This window comes from Centroberyx affinis, unplaced genomic scaffold (genome assembly GCF_046629955.1).
Source record: "Centroberyx affinis isolate AG114_WGS23_722 - 3 ecotype Tasmania unplaced genomic scaffold, CSIRO-AGI_Caff_v1 ptg000826l_1, whole genome shotgun sequence".
Taxonomy (NCBI): domain Eukaryota; kingdom Metazoa; phylum Chordata; class Actinopteri; order Beryciformes; family Berycidae; genus Centroberyx; species Centroberyx affinis.
The window spans coordinates 458885-482163 of NW_027279425.1; the positions used below are offsets into that span (position 1 = coordinate 458885).

General features: G+C 42.7%; 1 protein-coding gene across 4 annotated transcripts in view; it reads right to left on the bottom strand.

Annotated features, from left to right (window-relative positions):
- The window catches only part of tnn (tenascin N), a 40061-nt gene that overhangs the window by 3123 nt on the left and 13659 nt on the right, over positions 1-23279 (bottom strand). Inside the window, exons 6-18 of one of the 4 annotated variants that reach the window (XM_071520776.1) lie at positions 22675-22804; positions 20192-20374; positions 19728-19817; positions 12000-12263; positions 9346-9609; positions 6918-7181; positions 6363-6626; positions 3769-3899; positions 2630-2768; positions 1838-1989; positions 1424-1520; positions 1095-1259; positions 187-350 (exon numbers count right to left, since the gene is read on the bottom strand). In XM_071520776.1, coding sequence (XP_071376877.1) covers positions 187-350; positions 1095-1259; positions 1424-1520; positions 1838-1989; positions 2630-2768; positions 3769-3899; positions 6363-6626; positions 6918-7181; positions 9346-9609; positions 12000-12263; positions 19728-19817; positions 20192-20374; positions 22675-22804 — 2307 coding nt within the window. The remainder of the gene's footprint in view (positions 1-186; positions 351-1094; positions 1260-1423; positions 1521-1837; positions 1990-2629; positions 2769-3768; positions 3900-6362; positions 6627-6917; positions 7182-9345; positions 9610-11999; positions 12264-19727; positions 19818-20191; positions 20375-22674; positions 22805-23279) is intronic. The other 3 variants (XM_071520777.1, XM_071520778.1, XM_071520779.1) reach the window with 3 other exon arrangements.

Here is a 23279-nt window from a genome sequence, read left to right on the forward strand (position 1 = left end):
CAGGAACCATTTGAAGCTCTTCTTTTTGCCCTTTTTACCCCCACATTGGTTGAGCTAAACCAAGATTCAGCACATTGGCTACATACCGCTGCATGAGAAGAAATCACAGTTTGTGCACATGATCCAGATAACACCTGTCACACAACCACAAATTACCAACACATAGATGCCTCCCTGCTTACTCACCAAACTGTGCCTGTTGTCACCCCATTTGCCGTTGAGGTTGGCCAGGTGACAGTTCTTGTACCACCAGGCGCCGCGGTGGGTCAGGGCACAGTTACCCAGAGCGATGTCATTATCTGAGTCGACAGTAGACCAGGGCCGGCCCTGGTGGTAGGTCATAGCATCACCTGGGGAAAGAACAACAGTCATCAACAACTATAATAATTAGTAGTTCTCAAAAATATACATGACTCAACCCCCCTCCCTACGCCCACAACATATTTTTGCAGAATTTGCTCACTTCTGACTTCTTTTCCTGACGGAAGAAATTTAATAAAATGCCAAATCTAAGAAAGATATGTTATCTCAGCATATTGTGGCATGTGTAGACACACGGCCCCACTTGCTGTGCCTCTATATCTGTCTGGTTTCAAAGCCTACTAAATCCCCGCCTTCGTCAGGTACTGCCTTCCCTATGCGGTCTCTGTCTATAACTCTGACTGAATAAAAGTTTCTGAAACAAATGCTCCATCTCCGTCTGTATTTGCCAGGCTTCAATGGAAAAGACAGGTTACAATGATCCTGGGTGTAAGAATTTTTCATCGACCCCCTTCTGTAACTGAATAGTGAAGATGTTCTGTGATCGTTTTATGGAGGATGGAGACTGGTATTTACTCTTGAAGGGATAATTAAGCTTGATGGGTCCAGGTGCCCACTGCTTGAAACCCCTGTCTGTCTCATTGGCTCCCCTGCCTCTATCCTTCTCTATAATTCCTGCTGTCTGAGCAAGGTTTCAGGAAAAAGCACAGCACAGCTTCTACCAGCTGTGCTGTTGTATCTGCCTGCCTTCAAAGCCAAAGCTCAGACACTGTCTCCTCAGTATTTATAATTCCTATAGTTTGAATAAAATTGAAGGAACAAATGAACCCCACCAGCTGTCCCACTGTATGTGCCGATTGTAAGTTTGAACTTCTGTTTGACCGGGGCAATCTTGAAGTTGTCATAGACGGCGTACACCCTCTCTGAGCCGAGGCCCAGGTCAAACCTCAGCTCGTACTGGGTGGGAGTGTTTGTAAGCTCATAAATATTGTTCAGACCTGGGGAGGAGGAGGAGAGAGAGAGAGAGAGCGAGAGAGAGAGAGAGAGAGAGAGAGAGAGAGAGGGAAAGAGAGGAAACACTTGATTTCTCCATCTAATGAAATACAATGCCATTTCAATTTCTGAAAAAAAAAGAAAAGAGCAAAAACATTCCCGCACTCACCAAGCCAGAACTCGTCTGTCATGTTGCCAAACCCGGCTATGTACTGTCTCCAGCGCTTCATAAAGTCCAGCCTGCCAGTGTTACGGCGCTGGAGCACCTGAGACAGAGCAGGAGGTGTCACTGAAAGCTGCTACACAAAGGTTTCAAACAAATCTGTGTCTTTCAGTTGTTGCTATTGCCCATTCTCTGATTCAGCTATCAAATGCCACCACCAATTACCATGACTATAATTCATATTATTTATTCATTGCAAAATATTGATAATGATTAACATTCTTATCTGGGGGAACTATCGTGTGCTACTATATCAATTCAGTATGTTTTATTGGCATGAATGTCAGGTGAGCAATATTGCCAAAGCGTCAAGGATAATACAATTATAAAATAATGCTATATATCAATATCGTTGCTTACCAGCCAGCCGCCTCCATCAGTGTCCATGTCGCAGAAGACCTCGACTGGTTTGGAGCGGTCATTGTTAACATAGATGGTGTAGATGCCACTCTTCTTATTGCCATTCTTCATGATCTGAACGCAGTCCATGGGGAACGGGTAGAGCAGGCCAACTGGGGGAGAGGAGGTGAGGTGAGGTGAGGTGAGGTGAGGTGAGGTGAGGTGAGGTGAGGTGAGGTGAGGTGACGTGACGTGACGTGACGTGACGTGACGTGACGTGACGTGACGTGACGTGACGTGACGTGACGTGACGTGACGTGACGTGACGTGACGTGACGTGACGTGACGTGACGTGACGTGACATTACATATTGTGACAGGACGTAGCATGGAGTGATGTCATTGTCTGTTGTGATGAGGTGGCATCATTTCACACAAAATGACATATATTTATTATACGTATATATATATTTTATATTGCATGGTGTAACGTGATATGATACGCCATGGTATAACATGACATGACGTGATAGGATGTGATATGATGTGCCATGCTGTGATATTACATGATGTGACATACAATCCACTGCAGATCCACTAAGAAGGTGGACATATTATATCACATAATTTCATATAATTTCACATCATATCATATCATATCATATCATAAAATATGACAAAGAAGAAAAGAGCAGAACAGAATAGATCAGAAAAGGACACCTTGCACTTTTTCAGTGGACTTGGTCCCTCACAGCCAAATACTATAAAAGATAACAGTAGTAACTGAAGGCACCATACAGTAGCGTGTACTGACCTGTTTTGAAGATGGTCTCCACCACCTTGCTCCTCTTGGCTCCCCTGTAGGCAATCAGGGTGACAATGTAGCTCTTCCCCATCTCCAGACCGGACACAGCAAAACGTCTCTCCCCGGCTCCAACCTGCTTTTCAACAGTCTGAACAAAATACAGAACAGTTACAGTTAATCTTTCTGAGCATGCAATGCTACTACCATTTCAACCAAGTAAAATGTTTAAGGCATGATACAAATGCCTGTGACCAAGTCTACAGTATTGATGACTAATGATCATATATCATTCCTTAAACATCTCATGTAGACAGGCAAGAAATCAGTATAACCAGTTCTTCTGAAATCTTGAGATTTCCAGGAATAGATCAATGCCCACATCTACAGTATATGCATAACTTTACTACTTTACAGATGAATTTGCTACTTTTGCCACAAGAGGTCAGTGTTCTACAGAGCTTAGATTTATGCACCCCCAGCCTCTATTTTAAACAGTAAAACCCTAAAAGTGTGTTATATAATACAAATGGTATTCTCATGCTTATATAGGCAAGGAGAGGACATAAAATGCAGTATTATATAATTCCTTACCCTGCTTTTATCACGGGTCACTAAAAGCAACTGTAGCTCTACTTTTACTAAAGGGAGAATAAAGTGTTTTTATGCAGCTTACTGCAGCGTCAAACTAAGTTTTCCAGATGAGGGTGGATCCTTCATATGTACCAGTTCTATAGTGATAAATGCATAAGGGTTGATCTCTATATTTCCAAATGGTGTGACAAAGAGTATAATACCTCAGCGGTGTCATTATCATTTTGCAGGTGAGGAGGAAACCATGGAGGAATCAATCTGAGTCAGCCAGTGTAGGAAAACTCATGTTGCCTGTATAGAGGCTATATTCTCCTGCCTGAAGATTGAAGATTTACTGTTGGCTCACTCACTGGCCAATGCACATAATACAGCCAACAACAGAAAGAGTTTGAATCCCTTTCATGCTGTCTTATCTCTTTGCAACTGCTTATCTGTTTCTCTTCTCTTCGGCAAGAGGAGTACCACAAAAACTTCTGAAGTCGGCCTACCTACGTTAAAATAATCTATGCATGTAAGCTTGTGTGTGTATGTGGTGTTAAGGCTACACAGCTCTATACCTCCATGGTGCCGTCCTCAGCTCTGTAGGTGAGGATGTAACCCTCGATGTCAGCCAGCGGAGGGATCCAGGTCAAGGAGGCAGACTCCAGAGTCACATCTGTAGCCTTCAGGTCCTTGGGGGCATCGATGTCTGTGGGTCAGAGCGGAGATCAGAGCGGCTTACAGCAGAAGAGTAAGGTGTGTATTTTATATTCATTTATGCATCCGTATGCTTGCTCATTCATTCATTCATTCATTCATTCATTCATTCATTCATTCACTCAGCACTGGGTTGGGTGAGTAGAGGGTTTTGGGGTTCACAGTTTATGCCAACTGTGAGTGGAGGGAAAAGTGGGGATCAATTGTAAATGACCCTAAATTGGAGTATTGTCTGATGAAGGTCTCTGTGTTTGAACTTACCTAATTATTTAATATTTCTGTTAAATCATTGTTTAAATCCTCCCTGTCCTTATTATTTTTAGGTTGCACCTTTGCTCCAGTTTTCAGAGTACAAACCTTTCTCTCACTCATGAGATGTGAATTAAATGCTTTTCAAACACAAAAAAAATATTTTATTGTGCAGCATTCATCCCTCCTTATTCCTTTCATCCACCTCAAATGGTAAATGTCACATTAAGGTATTTGACAGTTATAGACCTCTACTCTTTGTCAGCCTGAACTACATGGCTGTCATTCCACCCGAAGTGCAACAACAGCCCTGTCAACTGACCAAAGATGATTCTTTTTTTTCTTTTCTGTTTGTTTATTACGTGCCTCCACAGACACAAAATTACAGTTCTGTCTAGTCATTGTCTCTCTCATTTAACTGGTATGGGGGATTAAGCTGAAACAGACACTGACTGTCAACATGAAGCCCCAGGGAAGATAACTTGTCTGAGACAAAGAGGTCTGCTGTAATGGAGCCTTAATCTCCCATAGGGTTTAAGAGGTTAGAGAAAAGTGTCTTGTGAGCCTGTGTGTTACAATTAGGTACAACGGCAGTAAAAACAATCAATTCATTCAAGTTACTTATACAAATTTTAAAATCACAAAATAGTATAAAGAGTGGCTAAATTTAATTCAGTTAATTTAATATTGCATATTCTTGAGTGGAAAGCACTACTTTTGAAAAAGTCTGTGAAACTTGGTGATGTTGGTTTGAGAAAGTTTTAACTGAAACGTTAATGGTGCCTGTTATTAGGACCAATAAAGTCACAAATGTAATAACACTCGCCTTTATGCATCCCAGGTGATTTCTCCTGGGATGCATAAAGGCCTGTAACATAGATGGCTTCCGATGAGTTACGACGAGACAAGTTTATAATCCAAAACTCCGGCCATTTGCTGCCTAATTGAAAAAAATGCAGCTTTAACTTAGAGCTCCCAGATGATTTTACACAGATGATCTGGCTCACACAAAGACGTCCCTGTTCTAACCCATCCACCATGTGCTGGTGCTACTGTTTTTACCCCACACAGAGTTACGAGATGCGCCCAGTGACCTAACGCGGCCTGTGGGGAGCATATCCTGCCGGTACAAGAGTGCTTCGGGGGGGAGTACGTTTAGACTGAAAGAGTTTTGAGTGCCCTATGAACAGCAGTGTGTATGCTGGTCATGGTGCAGGCAAAAACAAGAAACATAAAATGTAATACGCCAAAGGTCATACCACAAAGAGGAATGCTGGGATGTGGATTTGTTTATGTGCAAATAAAATAATAGCCTTACTATGCAGAGTGAACCAGAGGAAGCTGTACTTATAACATGTTGTTTCCTTGTTGACTATATTTAAGAACAACATTTGCATGCTTTTGCTATAAAGAATACAAACCTATCCTCAGGTCCAAATGGTTTTCAGGTGTCTCAAAAAACTGGTGGTCTATTCATGGTTTGACTGAATTACTTACAGTATAGGCAGTTTTGTAGGTTTAAACTGACTAATTGAATTGGGAGTTACATTTACTTACAACTCCCATAAGATAACAGAACATAACAGATGATCAAACCATCATAAAGCCATTTCTATCCAAACCCAAACACCCAGATGTCTGCCCATACAGTTCCTAACCCCTGATGCTTAACCCCCGACCCTTGTGTATCCCAGTGTAGCCTCAAAGGAAAAAAACAGAAGTCAACAGCATTGTCACAGGGAGCAAGAAAAGGGGGTACAATTACAACATATACAATGGTGTGTTTTACTCACTTACAATGAAAGATATTCACAAGATTTGTTTTGTAATTCTCATTGCAAATTTCAGATCGTCACGTAAGCCTCCCTGTAACAAAGCTGTCCACTCCTCCCTTTTTTCTCTTGAGTGTAGTGACCTGACCTGCCTCCACTCCTGGAGCCCAAATCCCAATTCAGTGCTGCTTTTTAGCATAAACTGACATATTGAGATTTCTTATCATCACCATATGAATGGAATTAGACCTAGTCCTCTTCATCTTGATGGTAGTGAAGGAAGAAAGCAATTTTGCCAGTAACTCTTTACTTTGGTATCTCATTAACATCAATTTCTGGATTGCTTTGGATGTTAAATGAAGTATAAAAAATTCAGGAGGAAAGGGGCTTTAATATTGACAGAAGAAAAACCTCCCTAATCGTTGTGCATTAACCTGTCTCAGCTTGTGTTGAGATCTTCCTGGTGGCTTTGTCCCCCTTCACAACCCAGATGTAGACAGTGTAGAGGACTCCAGGCCTCAGGCCAGTCAGCCTGTAAGAGGCGCTGTCAGGCCCCACTGGGATCTCCGTACTGGAGCCCTCAGCAGAGCTGTAGGTAAGCATGTAGTCGTCAATTTCTGCCTGGACTCGGTCCCACGACACGCTGAAGCTGGACTCTGTTTCATCTCTGGCCAAGAGGTTAGTAGGAGCATCCAGCTCTAGAGGGAAATGTTAGTGGAGGTGGTTATTACACTACTACAAACTACAAGATGTGTTGTTTTATTTCCATTGAAATGGAAATGAAAGAATGCATCGCATGCATTTTCTAAAAAATATTAGGTTATACAGTGGTGAGTACATGGAAAATAATTTTCTTCTTTTGATTCCATTGGAGCTGATCTTTACCAAAAAGATATCTGATCATCAAAAAATGAGATACTCCCCAGACAAATGGACCAGGCCTAACTATTCTTATTCTTATTTTTTTTATCAATATCAAATGTAGTAACCTGTCTCAGCTTGTGTTGAGATCTTCCTGCTGGCTTTGTCCCCCTTCACAGCCCAGATGTAGACAGTGTAGCGGACTCCAGGCCTCAGGCCAGTCAGCCTGTAAGAGGCACTGTCAGGCCCCAAAGGGATCTCTGCACTTGAGCCCTCAGCAGAGCTGTAGCTCAACCTATATCCGTCGATTTCAGCCTGGACTCTGTCCCACGACACACTGAAGCTGGACTCTGTCTCATCTTGGGCCAGGAGGTTAGCAGGAGCATCCAGCTCTGCATATGAAGTCATGGTTATTGGAATAGTTCAATTATACTACGGTTGAAAACTGCTTTTAAAAAACAAGCTGTTGTATTTCACACATTTGCCCCCTTACAGTTGCCTCAGTGCACTGAAAATTTGAATGCCCGTGCTCAGTCAATCAGGACGAGCCTATACATCCCTATGGCAATTCGCCCTATATAAGGCGAGCACACCTACACTCTGCATCCACTTTTCATCAGCGCCTGAAGATGACACCACTGCCGAGGATGGCTTTGTCTGACACTCCCTGCCCTAGACTGGTCACCGCCATCAGTCCCAACATCCAGCAATGCTTCAAGTACCTCGGTGCCAAGCATGCATCTCTGGGGATGGCGGATACATCGACTGCCAGGCCCAGCAGTCGGGAGCCATTTCTACCGCTCCCAACTGGACAATGCGCTGGCTGCGCACTTACTGGCTCTGCTAGTTGGTCAGGGAGTGGGAAGCATATTCCACTGCAGACCAGGGATAAGCGGCCAAGTCGGCAATGTGAACAGTGCAATATGTGAGATGCCCAATCTGGGCAAACCTTTCAAGGTTTGCCTCCTGAAAGGGACAGCCTGATACGTGCAGGGTTTTCTGCAGCCATTGTGCAGACTATCCGGGGCTCGTGGGTACAATCCATCATTTCATGCTATAAAACAAATTGGTTGGTTTTCCAAAAGTGTTGTGGAGAAAGGAATATCAATCCATTGAATTGCTCAATTGGGTCTATTCTCTCCTTTCTCCAGCACCTGCTAGAGAAATGGTTGGCACATTCTGCTCTTAAAGTTTATGCGTCAGAGATCTGATCTTGTCATTAAGGTTTTGGAGAGAGGTCAGTTTTCGGCCACCCTCTCCTAAAACATTTTCTGCTGGGGGCCTAGGAGACAACATCCAGTGATACTCTCTGCCACAGTGGGAATTGCCTTTGGTTCTCAAAGTCCTCTCTAAAGAGCCTTTCAAGCCTATTAGGCACATCGCTCTTAAATTGTCGTCATTTACTTCAGCTAAGAGAGTGAATGATTTGTGACACTATCCGTCCACCCCAGCTGTTTACTGCCGAGAGGAGATGTGAGTGGCGATACACTCAGACAAAACCTGTCCTTTACACCTAAGAACATTAAAAGTTCTTTTAGATCTAGGACAATTCAATCGGATGTGTTCTATCCTCCTCCTCATGCTGGAGAGAGAGGGGAGAAACTGCATTGCTTATGCCCAGTGTGTGCATTGGCATTGCTATGTGGAGCACACACCTACGCGCTATGAAGACAGAATGGCTGGCAAGCTCCTGTCTAAACAGAGACACTGGCTTACATGTTCAGGGGCAGAGACCCTCCAGTGGCTATATGTTCGCATTCTGCATGAAGTGTAGCAGCATCAACAGCCTTATTCAGTGGAATAAGCGTGAAGGAGATTTATACAGTGGCGTCATGGTCGACGCCCTGTCTGTTCATCAGGTTTTATCTGTTGGATGTGTCTGGGTCTTTCTCCAGGTCTGTGCTTAATTCTGGGACACAGCTTTGCCCTCTAAGCCAATAGAGCCCTGTTAGAGGGCGGAGCCTGTGTGAAATAGAACGATAGTTACACATGGTAACTCTAGTTCTATGATCCCAGGCGGAGCCCTCTAACATCAACCTACTGCTCCACGAGTCACTGAAAACATAGTGGACGCAGAGTGTAGGTGTGCTCGCCTTATATAGGGCAGAGCGCCATAGGGTTGTATAGACTCATCCTGATTGGCTGAGCATTCAAACGCATTCAAATTTTCAGTGCGCTGAGGCAACAGAGGGGTTTTATTGGCTTGTGATCAGAGAACAAGAGTTCTATAATCATATAACTAGAGTTATATAGAACTAGAGCGCAACTATTGATTCTGGTTAGGTTATCATGTAGGAAATTGAAAGAGACATTAAATTAAGAATTTTTTTTCTGCTTTATGCTTTTATGCTATCTTTTATAGTTTGATGTGGAAATTGTCTGGTCAAAATAAGTCTGATATCAAGTGTGGTATTATGTGAGCGTGTGTTTCTTAGCATATCTGATATGCTAAGAAACATAGGCCCAAAAACTAATTTTCAGGATGAGCATTTCAACCCAAATTTGGCCTTAGTTGGTTACATCAGTGCTTTGGAATTAACAGAAACTGTCTGAGACCTGTTTCGGCTTGTGTCGAGATCTTCCTGCTGGCTTTGTCCCCCTTCACAGCCCAGATGTAGACAGTGTAGTGGACTCCAGGCCTCAGGCCAGTCAGCCTGTAAGAGGCGCTGTCAGGCCCCACTGGGATCTCCGTACTGGAGCCCTCAGCAGAGCTGTAGGTAAGCATGTAGTCGTCAATTTCTGCCTGGACTCGGTCCCACGACACGCTGAAGCTGGACTCTGTTTCATCTCTGGCCAAGAGGTTAGTAGGAGCGTCCAGCTCTGCATGGGGAGTTATGGTTAGTGTAGACGACAAAAGCATATTACTACATCCTATGCAAACATAAAGGTAACTACACACCACTACTACAAACTGTAGCAAGATAAAAACCACCCACCTTCAGTCAGTGTGTAAGAGGTTAGAAACATTGCAGAAGATATCAAACGTGGATCAAAATGGGTAGATGGAGTTTGGGAGTTTTAGTTAAATCTCACCCTTTTCCCATCAACAGGTTTTGTGTCTGTCCTTGTTTGTCTGACAGACGAAAGTTGAAAAATATGTTCTTTTAGAAATGCTCAAATCATCAAGTAGGACTAACCAATAAGAACCTACTTGAAACATCTTCCATTGACTTTTGAACCAAAGTTTGATATCATATCACATGGTTGTGTAATGTAAGTATAGGTACTATGAATTACAGTAAGTACTATCCTATGAGCTATGTTAATCAAAGAACATGCAAATATAGCACACCACGATTGCAAACATTAAAATGCTGCTGTAAAGAAGGCATTTTATAAGAAACCAGAACCAGCAATGCTGTGTCCCACGAGAATAATATTTTTCACCATTTTATGTAGCGTTACTACAGTGTAGCCCTTACTGAGACTCAGTAGTCTTCAGTATCTTTCTAGACAAGCAGTAGATGTGGCTGGCTTAACCACATGGGCCATGGCTGATCCAGGTTCATTCATCTCCTTAATATGCTTCAGATCTGTGCCAATAGATGGTGTAGTCGTTAAGGCTCCTGCTACCAGCTGCAAGATGAATCCCACCAGAACCCTCCATCTTATGTCTTTGCTGCTCTACATCTCTCTTAGCGTCTGTACTGTGTAAAAAAAAAAGGGGAGTGAACTGTCTACTCATCTCTCTCATCATAGTAGAAAACAGTTGCTGCTTACCATATCCATTGTGTTACAGTTATTGCGATCAACAATTCAAAAGGACACACGCACGCATGCGCACGCACACGTGCACGCATACACACACACACACACACACACACACACACACACACACACACACACACACACACACACACACACACACACACACACCTAAACAGGAATTGACAGCCATTTCTCAGGCAGAGAACACCTGCTGACACCACCAGCCAGTAAAGCGGATTTCAAGCCTGTTTCAGATGTTTGTATCCAAGGGGGTTTCCCACTGTTTGACGTATGAGTCATGTTATTGGAGCTAACATGTCTGCTTCCCTCGTGAAAAGGGATCAGGAAAAATCTCAAAAAGGTGTATGAGGAAGGATTGCAATTGTGTAGTGCAGTACAGCTGTGCACCACGAAAAGTATCAATGGGATAAATTAATGGGATAAAATGTAAAGGTAAGTTAAGGTACATTAAAGTATACATTTCGGAAAGATCAAAACTCTCTAGTGAGAATAATAATTTTTGTTACAGACTAGGCAGGACTATAGATTTGGATTTACTGCTCGCTGCCTTGTCAAGTTTGTGCTTCCTGACAATGTCAGAGACATCTGTTAAATACCATCAATACAAATGTGAAAAAGACGCTGCCTCTTTTCTGTTGCATATAGGCTATGTGGGTGGAACAACTCCTAAATGTTCTGAAGGTTTTTGCTCACTGTTTTCAACTGAATTTAATGGGTCCTTTGAGCCGGCTTTGGTGACTAAGCAACATTTTCTTACAGACATCCAACCTCAGGCTAAGCTAAACCGCCTTTAAATGAGGTGTCCAACCTAATTATGTTAAATACCCTCTTCAGTACAGAGTGAAAGTTTCCCTCTTGGCAGTTAGGCGAAGAGAGGTTAGTGTGCTGATGGTGAATGTCTACACTCATTTCTTTTAACTACTTGAAACCAGAAAAAAAGGGAGATGACAAAAAAATAACCTACACACAAACGATTAAAGAAAGTGGTTGTCCATTGTATATTAAGGGTATATGAGGTAAGAGTTTCTTGCACAAAGGAGCTTAAGAAAGAGTGAAACTTGAACCATCTTTCCTCCTGTCTGTTCACAAGCCATAAAGATCAAGGAAGCAAAAGAAATACAACGCCTGGGAGCACTTGAGGAACTGAGGACTCACAGGTCATCCTGTTCACATGTTTAGCCATTAAATGTGAGCATACAGAGGACGAAGACGTTTTTATTTACATCGCACGCCCACCACTGCAGGCCCACCACTGTGTCCTGGGAGATACAGGGTTAGCAGTTTACCTTTTGTGTCTTACCTTTTGTGGAGTTTTTCAACAAGCACTCATCAGGATTTCTTTTTTTTTCCAAACATTTGAAACATATTCGTCCAGAATTTACTCAAGGGTCTTTTGTGAAGCTCTTCAATGGCTGACACACTCAAAAGATCAGATAAATCACACGCCCCTGTAATGAACTCAGGTCGAGTTCAAAGTTTACCTGTCTCGGCCTCTGTTGAACTCTTCCTGCTGGCTCTGTCTCCCTTCACAGCCCAGATGTAGACAGTGTAGAGGACTCCGGGCCTCAGGCCAATCAGCCTGTATGAGGTGCGGTCAGGCCCAACTGGGATGTCCGTACTGGAGCCCTCAGCAGAGCTGTAGCTCAACATGTAGCTTTCAATCTCTGCCTGGACTCGGTCCCACGATACTGTGGCAGTGTCCTCTGTCTCCTCAAGGGTGACCAGGTTGGTAGGAGCATCAATGTCTGTTTGAAGAAGAAGAAAAAGAAGAAGAAGATAGAGGAAGAGAATGGAAGATGAGTAGGGTTGTTGAAGTTTGGAGAAAATGAACTCACTGACCAAGATGAAGATTAGAAAGAAGTTGGTGAAGATGATATATAAGACGAGAGGCAAGAAAGTAAAGAAAAGCCAGATTGGGGCAAGAGGATAGAGTTCTATCCAGTCCATCCAAATTTGTTCCAGAATCTGTACCCCCAGCATAAACACTGAGTTTCACTTCATGGTCAATGTGGTCCACCACAAGTTTTGTTTTTGTGTGGGTACTGAAGACGACAAAGGAATCAATGGAAATGTATACTCCAGCTCAAGCAACAATTCATTCATTCATTCAGAAGTTAAAAGTCTAGTGTTAGATCCCATCTTCTATAACATAACATGTTCCATTTGGCGAGCACTTTTATTCAAAGCTGTGCAGTACACTGAACGCCTACACATCTAGTAAAGGTGATTGACAGTCTCATTGTACCCCCGCCTCTGTGAAGCTCTTCAATAATGGACACATCCCTAACACACATCCCCACTCATGGCCTTGCTGTATTCATTTAACTCCGCAGGATGAGCTGCAAAACGAACAGGACGCCAGGGCAGAGGAGAACACAGGGCCTCTGTTTGTATAGTGTCAGCGGGCCCGAGGTATCAGAGGAGACATATGGAAGAAGCAGCCAGAACAGTGGGTGGTGCATGTGTGTGTGTGTGTGTGTGTGTGTGTGTGTATGTGTGTGTGTGTGTGTGTCTGGGGAGGAGTGTTAGTCTCGATGCAAAGGGATTAGTTCAAGTCAAGCCTCAGTACCATCACTTAGAAAAGAGGGGAGAGACAGCAACAAAGAGAACAAAGAGAGGGAGAGAGAGAGAGAGAGAGAGAGAGAGAGAAAGAGAGACAGACAGAGAGACACACAGAGGGATAGTAAGAAGGAGAGATGGAGACAGAGAGGAAGTGAAGGGAAATGTAAAAGCAATCATCATTTAGGGTAATTCCTCTGTGGCTCGGTCAAGGTCAGTCCTGTGTCACCGTGCCATCCGCATCATGACAACTGATTAATGATGCATCCAGAAGGAGAAAGGAACTGCGTAACTGTCTCTCTCTCTCTCTCTCTCTCTCTCTCTCTCTCTCTCTCTCTCTCTCTCTCCTCTCATGCTCTCATTCCTTTTCTGTCCTTGTGGCTTTAGTGCTTGACAATCTTTCATAGGTTAAACCCCAAATGCAGCTGACATTGCAGAGCCAAAACACTTTCAGACGCAATTTATAATAGCCTCTTTTTTTATTGTGTCGCCTCCAAGGCCTAAAAAATGAGAGATCGTTCAGTAGCCTGCTACAAGAGCACTTGTCAGGAACCATCTATCTGCCCATCATGCATAGACACACATACACACACACACAAACACACACACCCATACAGAGACACACAGATACACACACAGACACACTTCAGTAGCATAAAAAATGGACACTTCTCAGAGAGCGTCTAGCTTTCCATCTTACTTATCGAATCAAGAATGTAGACAGCCACAGTGCCGCAGCCTGTATCCATCCATCTAAACGCTTGGTCAAGTTTGTTGTTGTGAACATATCAGCAGTTATGGAGAGCCTAATGGTGTGGTTACTCTGAATACTGTAAAAAGCAATTTAACCTCCCAGTACAAAATGTCAACAGCATTTTGGATCACATTATTTGTATCAAATAAATCTAAATCTAAAATAAGTGAGTTTGTGACAGGATATTTTGCATTTGGTTTGCTCATTATGCAGCATGAAGTATCACACAGCTGTATTTTGCACATTGTTTGTACTGTTTACATGACATTTTTATCTTTTTGTGTGTAGTGATAATCTGTACGCTGTGACCATAAAGTATTAAAATTAGTGTACAGGCTGGGCTGTTTTGCCAAGCTTAACCCTTGGTTGCAGTGCATTTGCGTTTCATGCTGTATGTCAGTTCAGACAGTAAACATTTCCCATTACAACTACTGATTTCCCTGTTGCACAACTGAACTCTTACAGTAATGGGACCTGACAGACAGACAGACCAGCCTATGAGAACTGTGGCTGCTTCCCCTCTGGGCCAATAGTGTCCAGTTTTCTTCACTCATGGTTATGAGTGGAGGCAGAGGGAGAATGAGGTGAATCTTTTTCTGCGCCATCACGTCAAGCTGTGTTTGAGCTGATGGAGCAGGAAGCCAGAAGGGCTCCTGTTACCCACCGAGGCCTGTTTGACACACCATGGATGAGTAGGCAGATTGTTAGTAGCCTTGTGTGATTTGTAACGTGTCAGCTACTGGGGCGTATGCTGGTGGTCCAGGTCCCAGTAGTAACCCCCATGTTCCGTGGACATGGTGGTGGCAGGTAAAGTTACATTTTGCAAAGTTGCACAAGTAGAAGGCCTATAGCCACTGTTTTTGCGCAGGCTAAACTTGCCAATTGCACATTCACATGGAATTATTATCAGGCAACCACCTCAAATGTGGGTTACAGTTACTGGCGGTGAGTAGGGTGACCCACTAATAGCCTTTAACACCCACACTGCTGGCATTGGCTGTCCTTCCTAAAACATTGTACTCACCAGTGCTTTCAGTCTAATATGTTGCCAGTGAAAACACTGGAAAGAGAAGCTAACCTGTGAATAGGAGCTGCCCAGGACCAACTACAGGGGACAGGACTGCTTAGCCTACAGTTGCCACTGTCCGTGCACCTGCTGAACAAACTTTAGCTAGCTTTTTACCTTTTACTGCAAATACACTAGACGAGAACTGCTGGTTAGTTTTTACCCTTTATCACAAATACATGCAGTGGGAACGGTTTAGCTTTAATTGTACAGGCAATTTGAGGAGAACAATCCTTGACATTTTCTATCCTTTACTGCAAACCTTTTGATAGGGATGGGTAGTCCAGAGTTTTGTTACCTCCGCCAAGGTGGTTATGTTTTCGGTGCCGTTTGTTTTTTTCTTTGTTTGTTTGTTTGTCTGTTTTCAGCAGGATTACGGAAAAACTACTGGCCCAATTTTCATGAAACTTCGTGGAAGTTAGCATGGGCCAAGGAAGAACCCATAAAATTTTTGAGTGGATCCGGATCCAACTCACGAACAAGCAATAATAGCACAAACGTTGGTGGAGGTCTGCGCTCTGCCCTTATAGTTGGCAATGAAACTGTCATTTTTATCGATCACTAGTCGGACAGCCAAAAAGAATAGAGTTAGTTAAAAGAATCGGTCTCACCAGCTATCAGTTCTTCCCCTTATCCCTTACAACCAATGGACCCTGGTGGTTGTTATTTTGTTTGCACCTTTTTCAATAAAACTTGCATTCAAGCTACTCCAACCTCGGCCTCCTTCTGAACACTGCTCTCCCTCCCAGAGAGAACTTGGTGTTATAGTGTTACCCTGTGAACAGAGAAGTATTGGAGTTCCTGGGGCTGTTAACCAAGGTGGCGTAGTTGTTACTCTGCAAAGCTATCTTGGCTGCGTGACATATACAGTATGTTATTAGATTTCTTCTGAGGACCACTACTTTCAGGGGGGTGCCTTGCATTTGCACACAAACTGGATTGAGTTACACCAGACGTTCTACCCCACTAGCTACGCAGCGACAGTGGCTACCGAGCTACAAAAAAAAAAAAACAGTTGTGGCTTTGGCCATGTGGAAAACAGTTTATTCATTATGGGTGGCATGCTCAGCAGAGTGCAGACCACAAGACCTACAGTAACAGGCAGTTTTTCATCATTTACACCCTCGCAGCCTTGCTACTGACAGCTACAGGTCTGTGAGAGGGGCCAGGGGAAGATATGTGTCAGTAGGGTGTCATTCTTCTAGTGAGTACAGTGTGTTAGGTATGACATGACATTCATTTCTTTGTGCAGTGCCCTAGCACTGTTTTTTTTTAAAGTCCATTTGCACTGTAAGCAGCTCATAAGTCTTTATGACAGAATTTCCTGGGCTATTCTGCCACATCTAGAAGAAACCAAACTGGCCTGAGATGGGGTCTTTCATGGGTCTTTGGCGCTGTAACTCAGTGATTATGGGTGTTCTCACTCTCCCTGCCACAATAAATGGTCCTCTCACCATCCGACTACTGTATTGATGGACATACATCTTCCTCTATTTTGATCGACAATCCTTCAGACCAACAGAGTCTTCATTTTTCATCAGGTTGTAATAGCCTAACGCTGTCAAAATGGCGTCACAGGTTTCGATATATCAGTCAACTGAGGTGTATTACATCTCAATATGAAGCAAATCAGTAGAAAAATGGTTGAGTGGATGATGCTGACATAGGATGTAGACATGTAGAGGTTATGCACACAAAAAGAAAAGAGGAATACACACACAAAAAGAAAACTCACACACTTCAACACGCCAACAGAGACATCTCTTACCACTTCGATGTAGCAATGGACAAAGAGTGGCTGAACTCAAATACTGTGAGTTTGAGTTTGACCTTTCATGACTCTCTTTCATTCATGTCCCTTCTCGCTCTCTCACATTTTCACTTGTCATTTTCCTGACATTAGAGATAGTTCAAAAAAAGCGCTGATGGACGTGTCTCAGCAGGCGGGGAACTCCCGCTGGAAGCTGTCTGGCCAAAGCTCCGCAGGACTCCCTTCAGTGTGTCCAGATAACACAAAGACTCAACATTCAACCCTTTTACCTATGCCAAGCCCATCTGCTTTTTGTTATATGGCCCTCGGTGTAAACTTTATTTAACCTGAATCTCCAGCGGCAGTATGAGGTGTTTATGGGCCTTATAATCTTTTGGCAGGTTATTGACTATGAACGTGCGAGATTCAATCGATTGTGGTGTTCTCCTTAGCGCTAGCCATCCAAACTATCACTGTAAATCATTTCACCCATTTCACTGACGGCGATAATATGATAGCACACAGCATGGCCACACACACACACACACACATTCCAAAAGTCCGAAAGAGAATGATTTGTGACTGTACAGCCACACTGGAGATAAATAGTTCAACTAAAAATATCATGGCCTTCAATAGGTATGCAGACTATGCATTCCAGCCTTCACATTGTTTTTCAAGGAACAAGTTGCAATTCCATATTCAATACCTATTACATATTCAGCACCATTCAAAACATTTTCTCTCTGAATAGGGTTTCAAAGCTTTGGGCTACTTGTGTCATCTTGCCAGCCTCAAGAGGTCAAACTCTTCAAGACAAATCAATCACTCACTTTTTTTTAAGATTCAAGTATATTCCCCATGTTGAAAAGCCATCTCTTAACCATTGCTGTTGATCTCGGTAGGTAAGAAGTGTACTTCATAAGTTGCTGAGGAGAGGGGAATATTTTCTCGTTACTTTCTGAGAAGAGAGAGAGAGAGAGAGGGAAAGGACAAGTGAGAGAGGAGTGAAAGAGAAGGAGAACATGAAACGAATGTGAAAATAGATGCCAAGAGTGAACTGTGAAAGAAACCGAGAGAGAGAGAAAGAAAGGAGTGAGAAAAGGAAAAAAGAAACAGTGAAAGACCGATGGTAAAGGTGAAGAGGAGGAGATGTAGGAAAATGTTGCTATAATGGAGCCTCTATAATGGAGGATGTCAGGAGGCAGCTAGCCTCTGAGGACAAAGCTCAGTTTCATTCCACATCAGTAGCTAGACAGTAATGCATTATCTCTACATAATGACATAATGAGATTGTTCTCTGTGACCTATTGTTTTTTACCCCTCCTATTCTTTCTCTTTATTTTCATATATATGGTTTACTTTCTCATTTTATCCTTATTGTCTCGGTGTTCTTACATCATTCCCCCCCCCCCCCCGTATTTCTTAAAAATTTTACCCTCATTTCCTGGTGTGACGACAGTATGCCTTTACTGTCTTCTTTTTCCTTTATTTTCTCCTTATTTTATAACGATTGGCCCTTTGTTTTCAGTCTATTTCTCCATATTTCTTCTTTATTGTCCCCTTATCTCTCACCACGTATGACCACACTGGCCCAAGGGAAACAGCAGGTTTCCTGAGATAATACGTGACTGTCCCTCCCTGTTGCACCGTGCCAGTCATCATGAGCCAATACCAATTACTATTACCATATCCAAGCAGCTGCAGTGGACAAGCAGGGCTGAGGACTATCCCTTTAATTCACCTTTAAGCCTTTTTGTGCAACACCTCAAATGAAGGATTGTTGCTACTGAAGTGAAGACAAGCCACTGTCTGCTTGGTGTAGATTAGCGCACACACACTCTGACACACACACACACACGTGCAATCACCTCACAAGTAGGTGGCACACACACACACAAGATTAGCTGTGTCAAAGGGTCTTGAGTACCTGACTGGCTTCAAAAGAAAAGAGGTGATTCTTGAAAATACCTGGCTAACACTGATGAGTAAAAACCATTAACTTGGCTGCCGCAGGGTCTAGAAAAACAAAGTGCCATCAACCCAGGCATAACTGCTTTTGAACTGACTCAGCAGGGGTGGGATGAGAGAGCGAGAGAGAGAGAGAGAGAGAGGGAGAGAGAGAGAGAGAGAGAGAGAGAGAGAGAGTCAGAGACAGATAGAAAATAACAGAGAGCACAAAAGAGAAGAGTAATGGGAGTAGCTGAAGACCTATCATGCCATTATGGATCATTTATAACAGTCAGTCAGATAATAAGAATATAAGTGACTGTCTGTCCAGACCAGCTGTTAAAGTGAAGCTTTTCAATGAATTCCTCCTCACGTCCTGAAAGCAGTCCAACTCACGGTTAGACCAAATAAGGATAACTCACTGCCTCGCCGCTATACCTCAACAGCACCAGATGGATTCGGTAAATTATGGACCGTACTCACCTCAATCATCATGGCGGATCTCTGAGTGGTTACACAATTGGTATCATGTTTCTCCTCAATGACCATGTTCACCACAGCCATTATAACCTGTCCAGATTATTAAGCCGTAAACTCTGGCCCTCCATCATTAACCCACAATCATAGACTCTTGCTGGCTGTATTCATTATGCTATCATCATTGGCTGTGTGTGAAAGGTAATACCAGGTTGTGTCATATGGTATGTCAATATTGTATGTGACAGATTATGTGTGTTTTCTATTAAGTCCTGACCACTGTGGAATTGTAGATGGTTTGACACGGGATAGGAGGCGTCTTTGATGCCGAATCCAACTCAAAATGGTCTGGAATATGAATATCCTAGCTGTTGCTTCATGTGTTTCATTTCTGCAAGTGGCTAATCTGAACCTGAATTTACTCACGTTTACTTACTATACTGTATATCGCTCTAATCAAAAGTGTTACCCAATTCAGACAACCAGCTGTTTATACTGTATGACGAGTGACGGTGTACACCATGTATCAGTCAATGTGTGTGCTGCACCTACTTGACATAACTAGATAAAGTTAGATAGACCATCACTTGTTGAAAAGCACATTACCACATTAGGTTTAAATGGATCATGGACACTGAAGTAGAGTCACTGACCCGTGACACCGGTGACGGAGGAAGATTTTCCCTCAGTGGCTCCCTTGATGGCCTGCACTGTGATCTGGTACTCTGTTCCTGGCTGCAGACCTGCAGAAACACAGGTGGACACATCGTTTAGTCGCACCACAGAAATGGCAGAGATTCATGAAATGCAGCCTGTTCAAGTGCTATATTAAATGAATGTTATCATAAAAATTGGGTGTTATTTAAATGTATTTAAGTAAGAATAAAAGAGAGGTAATTGTCCCATATCTGTGATGTGATATGATATATGATGTGATGTATGATATTCAAATGTATTTGTTCAATTTAACTTTATTAAATTTTATATTATATAATATGATATAAATTCAATCGATTGCATGTATCTATATATGTATGTCTGTGCGTGCGCATGTGTGTGTCTGCATATTTATGTGTGTGTGTGTATTATGTCTGTGCACACTTCTTACATGACCTACCCACAATAGTGTGTTTGGTGCGGACCTCCTGACTGCTCTGTACGTTCAGCTCCTCTTCCTGTCCTGCTGGGTCAACGTGTGTGAGCCTGAAGTGGTCCACCTCAGCTTCTGGGTTCTTCCAGTCCACCTGAATAGAGACTTCCGTCTGGCCAATAACTCGGACATCATCAATAGCTGATACATCTGGGAAGAATAAAAATGTTCATGACATTAACAACTCATTAATAATTGGGGAGCAAGGTGGAACAGTAAGTAGAGACACCACTCCCCGCCCCGCCCCCACATGTCCTTGAGCTAGACACTGAAACCCTACCAGCTCCAGGGCTGCTGTCCTGTAGCAGACCCTGACCTCTGACCTCCCTGTGGGGGACAGGGTCAAGCCAAAAGAGGATTTACCCTTTGGCTCTCAAGAGCATACCACAAAAACATATTAGACTATTGGGATTATTTGCCATAGAGACAAAGCTCTCTCTGCCAAATTAAGGACACTACATTCCAGTCCTTACTCTCATTAGTTCTGACTCTTGTCTCTAGGCTACACAGATACCATTTATCACTGACATGTCAGGAGAGATAATGGGGTTTAATGCATGTTAACATAAATACCAGCATAGAATAATCACTGATCAGTCTCTATCATGTCAGGGTAAAGAGACATTGTGAATGAGTGAATATAATAATGTTTGTGTTAAACTATTGCTAATTTGATATATAAATGAAAAATAATCAATCGCAGGTAATGATATTTGTAATATACTGATGGAATATAATGGCATGTAATAGAATGAGAGTCCAAATTATATTATCAAATGATTCTGTTTCATGTCACAACTTTTAAAAGTGTAAAAGAGTGTTATAATGTTCCATGATAAAAGGAGAGACTGAATTGTTCCAGTCCACCAAGACAAAATCCTTTGTGCGACCTATCTGTCTGATACTGTCAGTCCCAGGTATATCCAGTATAGTGCATGTGCTTGTATGTACAGGTAAGCACCTTTAGGATATTGGTATCACCAGTAGGGATGTCAACATTTGCACTTTTTGCACATTGACACTGTGTTCTGTCTTTGTGTTTCCATTGGACCGTACTGGAGGTCCAATGAAAACACAGACAAAACACAGTGTACCAACAAACCAAAACAAAACAAATTGTACCAAATGAAAAGGGTTAGCAATTCTAAATGTCAGCTATGTGTTTTTCTCAGGGAAGAAAAACATTCATTCAAAACCCCTTTTGAAGTAGATTGTTGTTTGAAGTTTAAAAGCATGTGACCAGAGAAATGTCTCTCATGCTGCGTGTTCGTCACACAACCAGATGCCAGATGATGCTGTTTTCTCATGCCAATAGAGGAATGCCATGCTCTGTGAGGTTTTCCATGGCTAACCACACATTAGAGTTAAACCCAATCTCTCTCTCTCTCTCTCTCTTCACCAATCATGTCTGGTGGCAATCTCTTTCTCTTCATGTCTCTCTCTTTTGCCACATCTGTGAATGCGTCCGATTTCCATTAAACACATCCGCAGAGCCATTTCCTTGTAATTAAACGGACTAATGTAATTACCTTTAAATTTAATGGTAAACAAACCAGGGCTTAATGAAACACTTTGTAATGACAGGCTTCAGCTTGTTCATTACCTCTTGGCTTGGGATTTGTGTAACAGAATAAGCTGTAGATGGAGATGTAAATGTAGAAAAAATGTGTTCGCCTCATGGGACACAAGTACATTGTAAGTCATTTCGCATGAGTGGAACTGACTGTCCATCCAATCACACCATGAATATTTATTTTATGTTACACACATTTTTCATGTAATGTGCCTGTCTTTCAAGAGATAATATAAAAAATAACTGAGGCATTTCCATTTGGCCGCCATTACTATTCTTTATCCATTAATTCTCATTCAGGATTTGGCTACTGAGTACAATTTTGCATGGCCCTATCCTGGGCTTAAAAATAGTTGCAACAAGCTGGAAGGCTAGTAAAATTTACATCCCTATTCTTGGTTATGTCTGAAAATAATGTCACTTCCCCAGAATGGATTTACCAAAATATACCCATACGACTGCATAACACCTCCTCATATCTGGTACTTATTTCTCCCCTAAAATGTGGTTGTTTAACCTGAATGTTCCACACATTTTAGCCAGAACATGTCACAACTCCCTTCGCTAAAAATACTTGACATTCATTTATTTTCATGCCTGTTCTCAAGGCTAGTTACATTTGACCTAAAATGTGGACATTTAATCCACAGAAAACCTCAGTCCACCGGGCCTCGAGCCACACCTGGCCGCTCTCCCGTACCTTTCATAGGTCACATCTGCTTTTTCTCCTATTAAACCACTGACACATTTAAGCCAACATAACCCACTCTACCCATTTCTTTCATCGGTAGTGGCCTCTATCCTGAAAAGTGCTTATTTAATCAAAAAACACACATTTTAAGGCTCAGCAGCCTTGATCGCAGCTGTCTGTCCTCACCTGTAGTCGCTTCAATCCTGTCCGCTTCACTTTGGATTTCGTTGATGACGGCGTATACTTGGACAATGTAGGTGACGCCTGGAGTCAGCCCAGTGATCAGGTAGGAGTTCTCTGTGTTGGGCACCCTCACCTAGGTTGAGGATGCAGAAAGGTTGAGCCGAGTAAACCAATCAGTGAGTTATAAAACTGCACTAGACAAGAGTTTACTGTATCGGCCTAAATCACAAATTGAGGCTGCAATAGTGTCCCATTCCCCCTGATTCAGATGCAGTAGATTCATTGCCTAAATTAAATGCTGGTGTCGGGTATGGACACTGGAAACACTGGAAAACTTCTTCACCCACATAAAGTGATGAATCAAAATTTAAGCGCAAAATACACAATGTCCTACACAGCAGCAAGCGGGCTCTTCGAGAGAAAGCTGAACTCACCACATTAAATCTTTTGCGTCTTTGGTATCTTTTGGTATAAATCAACAATAGACAGGTTGCTTAACATGAGCATGTGGCGTTTACTGACGTCATGCTACATGATTTCTGGGTATATACCTTATTCCCACGCTAGTCAATTTGAATTTATGTCACACTTGTCACGCACAGAGCAAG